The sequence below is a fragment of the Myxocyprinus asiaticus genome, chromosome 40 (genome assembly GCF_019703515.2).
Source record: "Myxocyprinus asiaticus isolate MX2 ecotype Aquarium Trade chromosome 40, UBuf_Myxa_2, whole genome shotgun sequence".
NCBI classification, from domain to species: domain Eukaryota; kingdom Metazoa; phylum Chordata; class Actinopteri; order Cypriniformes; family Catostomidae; genus Myxocyprinus; species Myxocyprinus asiaticus.
Window position 1 is genome coordinate 34,778,155 of NC_059383.1, and position 15,039 is coordinate 34,793,193.

Consider the following 15,039-nt stretch of genomic DNA (forward strand, 5'->3'; position numbering starts at 1 on the left):
CTACAAAAACAGCACATAGAATTATTTACATTTGGAGAGACTGGGCATTCACGCTTCAGGTGACAAACTCCTCTTTTTAATTCACTTTGTTTGGTTTTCCATTCGATAATATGCAAACATGTAAGTGTGATTTGTCACAGTGTAAGGTTTAGTGTGAGGGTTAAATTAGGTGTAGTGTAGGAAAATGGGACTGAGGTGAACTGTTTCACCAAGTAAAAGTATCCATTTCCTTAACCACTGAAGGGAAATTAGATGTTAATTAATTCATGTCTTTTTTTTTTTTTAAGTTTGGAACGTAATTCTTGTAATATGTATAGGTAATATGGGTATTGTGCAGAATTATGGAATGTGGTGTATTTTATCTATTATTAAAGGGATGGTTCCATCACTAATTCAGTATTGGTGTCAAACACAGATCATTAACTTTAAAAATACGAGAAACAACTTTTGCAACTTTACCTGGCTTATAATTTCTATTTGCTAACTCATTGAACTAAGCAGAACTGTCTGCGATTATTAACATGAGAGACAGAAACTGTGATCACAGTTAAAATATGATTAATTGTCCAACCCTACCTGTGCCCATCCCTAATTGCTACTAAGAATTAGAGGCCTGAATGTATTAAATGCATACATTGATTCTGTCGATTAGACTATATTTCATACAGACATGTTTTTGTGTAACATTAGCAGGTACATTTACACTTGTGTCTTCCATTTGATCACATGTGCAACTAATTATTATTTTTGTAAGATTTTGAGATGAGAAAATGGATAACTCTACAATGAACTCCACCACACCTGAAGCATCCACAAACTCCACAACTCATTCCCTTGAGATACAGAACGGTCTGGAATTTTGTGTGTACATCATAAATTTCCTGTTTGGTCTTCCTACACACTCCTATGTTATATGGCTCATCATCACAGGAAGTGGAATTGCACCAGCATTCTTCAACCTCAGTCTCTCTATTTGTGAGAGTTGTGTTTGTCTGAATTGTTTGTTCTTTGCACTGTCAATTTGGTTTTCAAGTCGTGATATATCTTACGTAGCACAGTTTTTAACAGGTCTATCCATCACTGGTCGTCCTCTGTTTCAGTGTCTGAACTGTTTTGAGCGTTACCTGGCAGTGGTTCATCCTGTAATCTTTCTGAAGTTCAAACCCCTCAGATACAGATTGATCTGTTCCACTGTGGCCTGGATTATTTGTCTTGGATCCTGTTTGCTCTGCGTGTCTTTTTCAGTCTCACCCAACCATAATGCACTTACATGGTTCTACTCAATGCAGTTCCTACTTTTCTTCTCCATTCAGTTGTTCTGCTGTTTGGCTGTTCTCAGAGCTCTGAAGCAGTCAGGACCAGGAGAGAGAGGGAGAGAGAGAGAGGACGAAAACCACATGAAGAGAAAAGCCTTTTATTTCATTCTTATAACTACTGTGAATGTGGTTATCATATATGTCCCACTTATTATCTTGGGATTCTTTATTATACTGACACAACAGTATAGTCAGGGTCTTTTGTTCACTGGTTTAATTTGTTATGTGCTGGCTGGTTTTGTACAGCCTGTACTGTATATGCACCACGCTGGAAAACTCTTCTGCCTCTTTTCTATAAAACATGTAATGTAATTCAGTATACAAAAGGACCATGTTCCTACTACTTTTTTTATATTTTGCTTTATTACTTTTGTAACTGGCTCGAAACTCTGGCATTTTACTCAAAATCAAAGTGTAAGATCCTGGAACATATTTGTGTAAACCTTTGTCATTCAATGTTTTGTTGTATTTACATATTTGTGTAAACCTTTGTCATTCAATGTACTAAGTCTTTTCTGTGTGTGTTTTTCAGATGGTCAATTTGTAAAAAAAAATTTAAATTTAAAGGGGGATGGTGGTGGGGGGGTTTGTTGTCTTTCGAAATCTTTGAAAATCTAGTTTAAAACACTTGTGTCAAGTTATTAGAAATGTAATCTTTGTGTGCAATTTCATACATTTTTGAAAAACCTTTATAGCGTTTACTACAAAAAATGTTAAACTTTAAAAATGTCATGTTGTGTAACCATAAAGTACAAAGTATTGTAATACTTTATTTATTATACATTTTATATGCTAAAAATATGAGAGTATAAACAACTTCATTGTTAATTCAAAACTGTTTTTCTAGGTAAAAGTTAAAAATATCAAGAAGTTTTCTCAGTGGGGTCCTGGGTAGCTCAGTGTGCACTGACGCTGACTACCACCCCTGGAGTTGCAAGTTCGAATCCATGGTGGGCTGAGGGACTCCAGCCAGGTCTCCCAAGCAACCAAATTGGCCCAGTTGCTAGGGAGGGTAGAGTCACATGGGGTAACCTCCTCGTGGTCGCAATTAGTGGTTCTTGCTCTCATTGTGGCACGTGGTAAGTTGGATCACGGCGAGTAGCATGAAGTGGAGGCAACTGAGACTTGTCCTCCACCACCCGGATCAAGGTGAGTAACTGCGTCACCACGAGGACCTACTAAGTAGTGGGAATTGGGCATTCCAAATTGGGAGAAAAGTGGCAAAAAAACAAAACAAAAAAAAAATGTCTAAATAAATACCAGATGTTTATATATATATACCACACTCAGTCTTGAGGGTCAGCAGGTGGTTTTACACGGGGCATGACATCCCCTCGCATTCCCCTCAACTCGAGCCCTAGTTATACATGGTTTATTGTTTCTGGGTTGTTTTTCTAATAAAACACTACATAAACCCAGTGTCACCTTTTTCCTTTTTGGCATTTGTTGTGGTTTCATTCGAGTCTTGTAGCACATATAGTTTTTTGTATTCCTAAACCTTACTTTTGACATTCTAAAGATATGTAGGTGTTCAGTTTCATGTACGTATACTGTCAGTACAGTGCCTGCTAGACATACTTTATGGCTGATGATAAAATGGCCATATGGCGGAAAGGCTACGTGTGCATTCGGTTGTTAACTGGTATGAACCCCATTATGTCAGTGGCTGAAAGAGAAATCTGTGGTCAGAGAATGGCTTCAGGAAGCCAAAAAAACAGACATTAGAGCTTTCATGATTGATTGAACTGTCACTACATCTACTCGTGTGCAGGCAAGGGGAGTTATGCTTGCGTTTGACCGTATGGCAAAAAAGGGCCTTTAAATAAAGTAGCAAGGGGAGTTATGCTTGCATTTGTTTCAAATAGTTTGAGTTTACCAACTCTGTCTTTGTAACCATGCCTTGAACTTCCCTGAAATGCCAAACTTGTAGATAGTCCAGGCTAAGTTAAATAGCCTACATTTAGACACATAAGTTAACCTTTTATTAACTTCATTTATTATTTGTTTAGTTTATTCCCATCTCACTTCATAAATGTTGTCTCAGTTTTCCAGAAGTGCTTGCCATTGGTTGAATGGGTTGTGGGAAAACACAGTTTGTGTTTGATTTTATTTGAGCTCTGTAATTTACGTCTCACCTAATTCAGTATGTGCATCAATTAATTGCGTTAAGATGATACTGTATGGCATGTGCATAGGACACATCAATACAAGCAAACTGCAATTTTATTTTTATATTAAAAGGTTTCGGCCAAAGACCTTCAGGCATTCTATTAATTTTTCTGAAGATTCTTGTTGTTGCTAGGGGGATATATTGCAGTTACAATGGACGTACCTAGAAGTTTCACCTATGATGCTGGCAATGCACTGAACTGAGCCAGATAATATTGATGGTGGTGGATCTCCTCCTGCTGGCATGAACTGGTAATTGTTTTACACTGAAGCTTAATTGCAAACCTTTTTTTAGAACCTGCAATGGCAGCAAGTTTCTCACTTTCTGACACCACTGTTGCTTAAACAGAATTTTTTAATTTGAATGCATTCAAATTGAGATTTAAAACATGTTTAAAGGTGCACTCAGTGATTTTTCCCCCATTAAAAAAAAAAAAAAAAACCCAAGAAAAAAAAAACATTCCTCTTAAAGAAATGAATTGTAATTTCGAAACATATGTATGAAATCATGACACATGAGATGAGGACTGTAGTCATATCAGTAACCTAAAAGATGCTTTATTCTACATGGGGCAGGGGCGCCTTCATGGTGGCTGCCATTTTACAATCACATGACCAGTTGAATGCTACTTGATTAATGTCAGTAACCCTCTTTTTATTAGACACTTTCACTCTTGGATTAAATTAATCATGGCTGATTGTGAATAGTGAATTTCTACAATGGCATCTGTAACTGAAAACTATTGATTTTGAAAGATTCTGCATCCACACCACTAGGTGTCAATAAGTCCAAGATGACACAAACCAAAAGTTCCTGAGTGCTTCATTTTTAAAAACCCCTTTTATTGCTGTTCCATATATATAAAGCTTTCTATTGACAAGTCTAATGCCTTCCTTATATGATGTTTTGATGAGCGTGGATTATTATAATTGTGAATGAGTGTGAATGTGCACCCTATTTACGAATGTTTCAAAGTCACTAACATACACGCCATTAACTATCAAATCTGGAACGTGCGCAGCATTTGTGAAGTTCAATTTTATGTGCAAATTACTCCAAATTTACACATATTATGAAGGTTTCATGATTAAGACCCATTGCATGGTCAGCAAGAGCTCATCTTTCTGATTTTATCTGTGTCCAGAATAACTCCATATTTTTTTTTTTTTTTTTTTGTCTATATTTGTATAAGTATTGTTTGCCTAATTAATCTTTTGTGACATGTTGTATATGAAGCCATGCATATCCTTGTGACACCTTTGAATTGAGTCTACAAAAACAGCACAGAGATGATTTTTTTACTTTATTTGTATATGCATTGTCTGCATAATTAATGTTCTGGGAAACGTGTATCCTTGTGATACCTTTAAATTGAGTCTCCAAAAAAGCACAGAGAATTATTTACATCCAGAGAGACTGGGCATTCACTCTACAGGCAACAAACCCCTGTTTTTTGATACATTTAGCTTGTTTTTCTATGTAAAAATATGCAGAAATATCAATTTGATGCAATTATTGTCTGGATAATTTTATAATTTAATAATGAATAATAATTATTTGTTATAAAACAGATAGTTCTGACTCTAAATTCTGTTTGTAGCTATGTTCAAAAATTATGATAAATGCACACATGTGACTATACATTCTTTATTAATCCACCAAGTTGCTACATTGCTTGGCAGCCGAACAGTGTCATTACACTAATGAACTATATTATCATTAAAGCATTGAACTGTAATTGTTAGAGGAATATTCAAGGTCGAATACAGGTTAAGCTCAGTCAAGAGCATTTGTGGCATGATGTTGATTGCCACAAAAAAATAATTTCGACCCGTTCCTCCTTTTCTTTAAAAAAAGCAAAAACTGAGGTTACAATGAGGCACTTACAATGGAAGTGCATGGAGCCAATTTGTGGAGGGTTCAAAGGCAGAAATGTGAAGCTCATAATTGTCATGATCCTGCCTTTTAGGTCTTGTTTTATTCTTGTTTTGGCAGGATTGTGACAGTTTCCTCCACCCATCTCTCAGGCTGTTCCATGTGCTGTTATTTTACTCTCTCCCTCATGTTTCTCACAGGTGCTGCTCAAATCAAGTCAAATCAAATCAAATCACTTTTATTATCACACAACCATATAGTGCAATAGTGTGTGAAATTCTTGGGTGCAGTTCCGAGCAACATAGTAGTCATGACAGTGATGAGACATACCAATTTACAATAAACATCAGATTTACACAACACAATTTAAAATCTAATATACACATAATTACACACAACACAATATACAAATAATAACATACAATGTACAGTATACAATACACACAATATAGAATACACGTTATACAATAAAAATAGTATATATTGTATATATAAAATATAGAGTAGTTTGAATTGTACTGTATTGACATTCAGGCTGACGGTTGATAGTAAGTTGCCAGTGTGTTGTTAAGAGAGAATATAATTTATGACAGTCTACTCTTACATAATAAGAGTAATAAAGTGCAGTGCTGATGTATTTTGATTGTGAGAGATCAAGAGTTCAAAAGTCTGATTGCTTGGGGGAAGAAGCTGTCATGTAGTCGGCTGGTGCTGGTCCTGATGCTGCGCTACCTCCTGCCTGATGGTAGCAGTGAGAACAGCCCATGGCTCGGGTGGCTGGTGCTCAGCAGCGCAATCAGCGTTGCCATGGCAGTGCTAATTCACGCTGCTCGTGATTATTGGCAGCACCTGTCCTCAATATTCCCTTGCTCTATATATTCTCTCCTTTGTCTTATCTTCCCCATCAGATCGTTGTGTTTCATTCTGTTCTTCTGTCTATTTATTCATCTCCAGCGCTTGGGTCCTTCTTCCAAAATACATGACAGAACGATCTGACCAATTATGGACCCAGCAGAGATGAATTTTTGTTTTCCCCCCAATCCCGGCTTTTCTGTTCGTCAGAGAGTGCCGCGGGTCGAGAAGCTCTACAGGTTATGGCAGGATGATAAGTCTGTGTGGGGGTATGCTTTTGAGTTTTTGGCGCTGTCCTCAAAACTGGGATACAATCAGGCCTACCTGATTGATCGTTTTAGGGAGGGTCGTAATGAGCCCATTAGGTCCTGTGTCCCAGATGAGGGTGAGGATGGAGACTTTCTCAAGACTGTCAGGCTGGCCATGAAATGGGAGGTGGTTGTTTCAGCCTGTGTCTCGGGAGGTTTCAAGTCTTCATCCCAGTCCAAGGATGACGCCATTCTGCCACCTGAGGCAGACATCTCATCCATTTCCTCCAAGTCCCGGAGGAGGAGAAAGAAACCTGGCCCGTCAGTTGAGCTGCCAGTGTCCATGGCCACGGAGGCCACCCCTCTGCCGCTGCAAGCACCCAAGGCCACAGAGGCTGTCCTGCTGCCAGAGTCCATGGCCACGGAGGCCTGTCCTGATGCTGCGATACCGCCTGCTTGATGGTAGCAGTGAGAACAGCCCATGGCTCAGGTGGCTGGAATCTCTGATGATCCTCTGAGCTTTTTTCACACACCGCCTGGAATATATGTCCTGGAGGGAGGGAAGCTCACCTCCGATGATGTGTCTGGCAGTTCGCACCACCCTTCGCAGGGCTTTGCAGTTGTGGGCGGTGCTATTGCCGTACCAGGTGGAGATGCAGCCAGTCAGGATGCTCTCTACAGTGCTGGTGTAGAACCGTGTGAGGATGTGGCGGTTCGTTTCACACTTCCTCAGCTGTCTCAGAAAGAAGAGGCGCTGATAAGCCTTCTGCACAATGGCCTCAGTGTGGATGGACCATGTGAGTTCCTCAGTGATGTGGACACCCAGGAACTTGAAGCTGCTGACTCTCTCCACTGGTGCTCCATTTATGGTGATGGGACTGTGTTCTCTATCTCTTCTCCTGAAGTCCACCACAAGCTCCTTTGTCTTACTGATGTTGAGGGAGAGGTTGTGCTCCTGACACCAGTGTGTCAGAGTGTGCACCTCCTCTCTGTAGGCTGTTTCATCATTGTCAGTGATCAGACCTACCACTGTTGTATCGTCAGCAAACTTAATGATGGCATTGGAGCTGTGTGTTGCCACACAGTCATGTGTGTACAGGGAATACAGGAGTGGGCTGAGAACATAGCCCTGCGGGGCTCCAGTGTTGAGGGTCAGTGATGAGGAGATGTTGCTGCCCATTCTAACCACCTGGCGTCTGCTTGACAGGAAGTCCAGGATCCAGCTGCACAGCGAGCTGTTTAAGCCCAGAGCCTGGATTTTCTCATCAAGCTTGGAGGGCACTATGGTGTTGAATGCTGAGCTATAGTCTACAAACAACATTCTCACATAAGTGTTCTTTTTTCCAGGTGGGAGAGAGCAGTGTGTATTGTAGATGCAATGGCATCATCAGTGGAGCGTTGTTGCGGTAAGCAAACTGCAATGGGTCTAGTGATGGAGGCAGCACAGAGCCGATGTAATCTCTGATTAGTCTCTCAAAGCATTTGCTGATGATGGGGGTCAGAGCAACAGGACGCCAGTCATTTAAGCAAGTGATTTTGGATTGCTTTGGAACAGGCACAATGGTGGACGTTTTAAAGCATGTGGGGACTACAGACAAAGAGAGGGAAAGGTTGAAAATGTCCGTGAAATCACCAGCCAGTTGGTTCGCGCACACTCTGATGACGTGGCCCGGAATGCCATCTGGACCCACGGCTTTGCGGATATTCACCCGTCGGAAAGATCGGGTTACATCCACTACAGAGATGGAGAGTGAACTAACCTCTGTAGCTTTGGCCGCTAGAGCTCTCTCTGCGAGGGCGGTGTTATTTCCCTCGAAACGAGCATAAAAAGTATTTAGCTCATCTGAGAGAGAGGCAGCGGTGTTCAGTGCTGTGGTGTTCAAAGCTGCTACACCAAGCCAAACAACCACACCAAGTCAAGAAGTCACATCTAGCTTAGCCGCCACACCAAGACAAACTGTCGTGTCTAATAAAACCATATCACTTAGGCAAACCAACACATCTAGTAATGCTGCTATATCAGTTCAAACCTTTACACCTAACCAAGCAGCCGAGTCAAGAAAAGCAGTCATGCCAGCTCAAGCCTGCTCGTCCTATCGAGCCTGCTCACCCAGTCAAGTTACCAAGCCATGTCACTTAGTCAAGCCATCGAGCATAGTTTAGGTGTTCCACCTTGTTCTATCCTGCCGATCCCATCCTGGACCATCCCACCAGCACCACCTTGGGCTGTCATGTTGGCTTTGCCTGGGTCCGTCCTGCCGGCGCCACCCTGGTCCATCCTGCCAGCGCCACCCTGGTCTGTCCTGTCAGCGCTTCCCTGGTCTGCACAACTCTGGTCCGACCCACCGGCTCCTCCCTGGTCCATCTCGTTGGCACTGTCCTGGTCTGTCCCACTGGTGTGGGTCTGTTCTGTGTCATCGGCACCGCCTTGGTTTGTCCCACTGGTGCTGCCCTGACACATTCTGCTGGGTCTTCCCTGGGCCTTACTTTATTCCCTGTTTATTTTGCTTGGACTCATGTTTTTTTCTAGTCTGCCTTGTGTCATTTAGTGCCGTCCACCTGTTTTCCCCACACTTCCTTCCCATTGTCTGTTTTTTTTGTCTAGTTTTATCTTATTTGTGGGATGCCTGGGAGTCGTCCCTTGGGGGGTGGGGGGGGGGGGGGTGTCCTGTCATGATCCTGGCTTTTTGGTCTTGGTTTATCCTTGATTTGGTAGGATTGTGACAGTTTCTTCTGCCCATCTCTCAGGCTGTCCCATGTGCTGTTGTTTTCCTTATTGGTTTGTTATCTTTATCATTTTGTCTTGTTTTATGTTTATTTCTCCCTCATGAGGGTTTTTGTTTGTATTTTGTTTTGTTAAATAAGCATTTATTCATCTCCAGCACTTGAGTCCTTCCTCCAAACTCATGACAGTAATTTTTAGAAAACATATTAATAACTTACATTAATTATTATGTTATAACTCATGTATTATTTGAGCTGTAAAGTTGTTTAAATCGTAAATTTACAGTCATTTTAGGGTTTCTTGACATTACGTCATCATGGCAACGAATTTGTAAAATTGGCTATAACTTTACACAGAAAAGGTTAGTACTTGATTTTATCACACTAAAATCATGTTAACACATTGTTTGTGTCTTGTGGCCATACTTTTGAAACTGTGAGTGTTTTTATATTTATGGATTGACCCCATTCACTTCCATTCTAAGTGCCACACTGGAACCCAGTTTTTTGCTTTTTTTAAAGAAAATGAGGGGCAAGTCAAAATAATTGTTTGTGGTGATCAATATTATGCCACAGATGCTGTCAACTGAGCCTAACTTGTATTGAACCTGGAATATTCCTTTAAACATTTGCCTCTCGAGGCTGTGCACATTAGTGAATTTACCATGGTTAGCAAAATCAAATCAAATCAAACCCTTTATTGTCACTCAACCATATACACAAGTGCAACAGTGGGTGAAAGTCTTAGGTGTTGATCCAACCAACATAGCAGTATGACAATTACAATAAACATCTGATTTACACATAACACAGTTTACACATCTTGTTACACAACATACAATATACACCTAATAATATACAATATACAGTATACACAAAATAAGAGGACTGTATACAAAAAATATATATACAATATACAGTATACACAAAATAAGAAGACTGTATACAATAAAAATACACTGCACACCCCACCCCCATGTAATCAGTGGAAATATATATGAAGTGTTGTGTTGACATTCAGCAGTCGGTTGATAGTCAGTTGCCAGTGTGTTATTAAGTGAAGTATAAAATGTGGGTCCAGTCTGAGGCTAATAAAGTGTGGTGCTGATATATGTATCGTTAGCGATCAAGAGTTCAAAAGTCTGATTGCTTGGGGGAATAAGCTGTCATGAAATCGGCTGGTGTGGGTCCTGATGCTGCGATACCTTCAATACCACCGGTTATACAAAATAACCCATCCCCTCTTGGCTTGTTGCTATAATAATTACTTGTATGCATATTATCTTTATAAAAAGGATGATTACGGCTAAAGTTCTGATTAGATTAACCATGTTTGAAGCTGTAATGCAGCTTTGCGCCATACCCAAAAACAAAATGTACCCATAGTAAAATCACTGTAACGCATCACCTCTTCTGGCTTGCTGCTTTAGAACATGTCTTTTAAGTAATCTAATATTGGAATTAGATGCAGGAACGGCCACCACCTTCTGGCTGTCAATGGCAATGGGCTTGGCTTAAAGACCAGGCTTCTTTCTCCTTCTCCGGACGATTGGAAGCAATGCTGCGGGAATGGCCATCGCCTCCAGGCAGTCGGCAGCGGGAATGGAGGTAGAAGTCTATCCCCTCCTCTGAGTAGTAGGGAGATCAGCTGCTGTGTTAACCGTTGGTGAGGGGGTATCACTGTTCCCGGGCTGGGGCGAAACAAGAGAGACTCCCGAGACACTGGCTGAGATAAAAAAAATCCCACTGAAGTGCTAGTTTTATTGTCTCGCAAAGACTCCCCTTCCCCAACTGGAATGCAGGACTCGATGGGCTAGGCCAGACCCACCACATAAAGGTCAATGAGGCAGGCCTGGTTATAGCCCAAGCCCCAGGACAAAGCTAAAATCTCGACTGCATACTCACTCACCGACTGGTCTCCCTGGCGGAGATCGAAAATCCTTAGTGTCTGGCAGATGCTGATTACTGGACTGATCAACGGCTGCTGGGGACTGGACAGGCTCATCAATGGTCTCAGGGAACTGGACAGCCTTGTCGACGACCACGGGGAACTGGAAAGACTTGTTGACAGCCTTAGGAAACTGGACAGACTCATTGACTACAGGGAACTGATCAGGCTTGTCAATGGCCACAGGGAACTGGACAGGCAGCACCAGGACAGAAGCAAGAACAGACGGCTCCAGGATGGGAGTAAGTTCAGGCAACAAGAAAACTGTCACTGGCAGTGACAAGGGAGCAACCTCAGTGGCTATGGTCACTGGCAGTGACAGGTAAACGACCTCCATGGTCGTGGTCACAGGCAGTGATAGGGGAACAGCCTCCATGTCCATGTGCACTGGCAGTGACAGGAAACGACCTCCGTGGCCGTGGGCACTGGCAGCGACAAGGGAATGGCCTCTGTGGCCGTGGGCGCTGACAGCGACGGTGGAACGGCTTCCGTGGCTGTGGGTGCTGACAGTGATGGGGGAACGGCCTTCATGGCCGTGGGCGCCGGCAGCGATGGGGGAATGGCCTCTGTGGCCGTGGGGACCGGCAGCGGTGGGGGAACGGCCTCCTTGGCAGGGGGAACTTGGTGATGCACAGAGCTGGGTTTAGAAAAAAAACATCCCCATCCCCATCCTGCTGTGTTCAAGTCTGGTCAGATAGTTATGTCAGGGGTGAGTGTAGGAGTGTGGACCCAAACGCAGGAATGAGGTAAATAAAATATTTATTTAAACAAACAATCAAACGCAGAACAAAAAACTCTTTAGGACTTCACAACTCATTCATCTGACAACCTCACAACATCTGCAGTTTGGCAAATCGGTGCAATAGAAACATTTAGGTTCATCTTCAGCTTCATATTTGGTCTTCCAACACACTCCTATGTTGTATGGCTCATGGTCAAAGGAGCAGGAAATTGAATTGCATCAGAGTTCTTCATCCTCAGTCTCTCTGTTTGTGAGATAATTTTCTCTGTGAATTCCTTGTTCATTCCATTAACAAAATGGTTACCATGTCTTATAACATTAGCAGAGTTTTTATTCAGCCATGGCATCACTGGTCGTCCTCTGTTTCAGTGTCTGATCTGTGTCAAGCGTTATCCGGCAGTGGTTCATCCTGTAACCTTTCTGAAGTTCAAACCCTTCAGATACGGAGTGATCTGTTCCACTACTATTTGGATTGTTGTTTTTTTTTTTTTTTGCTCTTGTTTGTTCTGCATGTTTACTTTTCTCTCATTTACCTTTTACATTTATGTATGGTTCTACTCTCTGCAGTTTATAGTATTCCTTTCTATTCAGTTGTTTGGCATTTCGGTTGTTCTCAGAGCTCTGAAGCAGTCAGGACCAGGAGAGAGGGAGAGAGGGAGAGAGAGAGAGAGAGAGAAGAGAGAGAGAGAGAGAGAGAGAGAGAGAGAGAGAGAGAGAGAGAGAGAGAGAGAGAGAGGAGGAAAACCACATGAAGAGAAGAGCGATTTATATCATTCTAATAACTAAGCATGGTTATCACATATGTTCCATATACTGTCACTGGAGTCCTTGTTGTTGTGACACAACAGCCTTTACAGGTCCTTTGGTCAATGAGTTTTATTTTTTTTATGCTGGCTGGTTTTGTTCAGCCTGTTCTATATCTGCACCGGACTGGGAAGCTCTCCATGCCTGTTTTCCATAAAATCTGCAAATTAAAAATTTTGTTAGTTACTTATCCTTATTTCACTTTTCATTTACATTTGTTATTGGATGTGTAATTTGTAAGTTTATTTTTATTATTATTATTATTATTATTCATTAAGTTATTATTCAGTTAGTTTCCTCTGAATTACTTTATCACACCTAAACATATTAGTGCCATTGACTGTTTTGTTTTTAATTTAAAAAGCACCACCTCAAACGGACTTGTGGATAAAATCCTTGATTGTCTTGTTTATTTATTTATACATATTTATAATGCCTTTGTATGGTTATTTATGTGAAATGGGGTGTATTAAATGATTGCGATTTTGTTTTTCCAATAAAATAATTTATATATTATAAATTTATAATTTATAAAAATATTGACTTTTTGTTAGCACATTTGTGCTATATTCTCTACAGGTGCATCTCATCTCTCTCCCTAGATTTCTATGTCGTGAGTCGTGACATATCATAAGGCACTGGTAAGGGTGCTGATCCACTAAACATTGGGACACTTATGACTCAGTTACCTGCAATGCAATTACGGGTTCATGGTTTAAAATGCAGCTGGTATTAATCAACATCATCACTGTATCAAAGACACTATCCTGCATTTCCTTGTAGATGTTGTTATGAAAGTGAAATTGCATACATTAATTGAACATATAAAAAATATAAAGGTGTGTATTGTTAATCTTCCAAAAGCTTTAATATTTAAAAGATTTTAGGATTGTTTCCCGTACATGCACATTATGGATAAAAGATAATTACGAACAAATTTTCTTTTATAGACAGAAAATAATACCTGCATAAGGGGAAACTAATGAGCAATGATGCTACTGGTTTTTACAGGGCATTCTGGGAATTTTGAACTCCATCTCTTCTCAGTCCACACTCCATTTCATCTACTTCTTTTTCTTTCTCTTTCTCTGGGGTCCTCATTATTCTATTGCTCAGGGTTTTCATATATGACCCCTTGTATGTTTGTAAAAATGTTCACACAATATGAAAATTCATAATTTATTCACTCTTATATTGTTCTAAACCTGTTTGATTGTCTTTTTTTTTTTTTTTTCATGGAACATGAGGAGAAATTTTGAAGAGTGTTGACTCTTCTAGTGACCAATGCGGCCAGTCCCTTACACTCTGCCCAACATCTCCCTTTGTGTTCCATAGAAGAGTGAAAGTCATACAAGATGTAAGGCAGAATATTTGATACTGACACTCTGAGTCACCATTCAGTTTGGTTGTATGGAAAACAAGAGCTCATCTTTCCTGACTTAATTTGTGTCCAGGACAACTTATGTGTCAAAATTTCCACAGATGTCAAAACTTATGCTTTTTTTCTATTCAAATTATTGAAACCACTTCAATACCATAAATCATTTTGAACCTCATGTAAATTAACTTTATTTGCATATGTATTGTTTGCATAAGTAATGTTTTTGTGACATGTCACCTATGAAGCCATGCACATACAGTATATCCTTGTGCATTATTGAGGTGAAAATCACCTCTTTTTGATCCATTTTGTTTGTGTTTCCATTTGATAAAATGCAAAAAACATCAGGCATAGTGTAAGGGTTATGGGCAAGTTCGATGAAACAGGTGTTGTAGTAAAATGGGACTGCGGTGTATTGTTTCACCAAATCAATATACTGTAACAGTTTCGAAACTTCTCTAAAAATATGATGAATGTACACCTTTGACTATACGTTCTATGTTAATGTGCTTGGCATAATTACATTGGCAACCAATAACAGCCAACAGTTATACTAATAAACTACATTGCTTGGCGGAAGAATTATTTAATCTGTTTATTATAATTAATATACTGAGCACATTACACATTAGTCTGTTGTATCATATTGCTGTTAATGCTGTTGCAAACTTCTTGAGGCAGTGCATTAGTGCTAAACTATAGTTAAAGGGGTTTTATCAAATATCCCTTTACCACTTTGCTCAATATAATTAGCTACAATGAAATTACAGATATAATACTGATGGTTCCAACTTTGATTGGATGTTCAACATTTAAAGCTGTTGTAAAATGCAGAAAAATTATTTATTGATGCTTGGAGTTGCTACTCCACTTCGTGTTGTGCCCAAGATCACCCTCTACCCATGGTAAAATCACTGTAATTCATGACCTCTCATGGCTTATTGCTTTAGTAAATGTTACTTCAGTCAATTAATTTTGG

The 15,039-nt window shown here is 40.3% G+C and overlaps 1 protein-coding gene and 1 pseudogene across 1 annotated transcript; both read left to right on the top strand.

Moving 5' to 3' along the window:
* The first annotated feature begins 770 nt into the window (after positions 1-770).
* Positions 771-8,601, top strand: LOC127430950 (uncharacterized). The gene is made up of 3 exons (XM_051681080.1): positions 771-1,565; positions 6,424-6,892; positions 8,450-8,601. The coding sequence occupies exons 1-3, from the start codon at positions 771-773 to the stop codon at positions 8,599-8,601; spliced, it is 1,416 nt and encodes a 471-aa protein (XP_051537040.1).
* A 2,974-nt stretch (positions 8,602-11,575) lies between these two features.
* LOC127430951 (C-C chemokine receptor type 4-like) lies at positions 11,576-13,313 on the top strand (annotated as a pseudogene).
* The last annotated feature ends 1,726 nt before the right edge of the window (positions 13,314-15,039 follow it).

Excerpts from the sequence above, each read along its gene's own strand:
- LOC127430950 (XM_051681080.1), top strand. The coding sequence starts at position 771 with ATGGATAACTCTACAATGAACTCCACCACACCTGAAGCATCCACAAAC. Across the intron at positions 1,566-6,423 it reads TGGCTGGTTTTGTACAGCCT|AGAGTGCCGCGGGTCGAGAA; the intron begins GTACTGTATATG and ends TCTGTTCGTCAG. Across the intron at positions 6,893-8,449 it reads GTCCATGGCCACGGAGGCCT|GCAAACCAACACATCTAGTA; the intron begins GTCCTGATGCTG and ends CATATCACTTAG.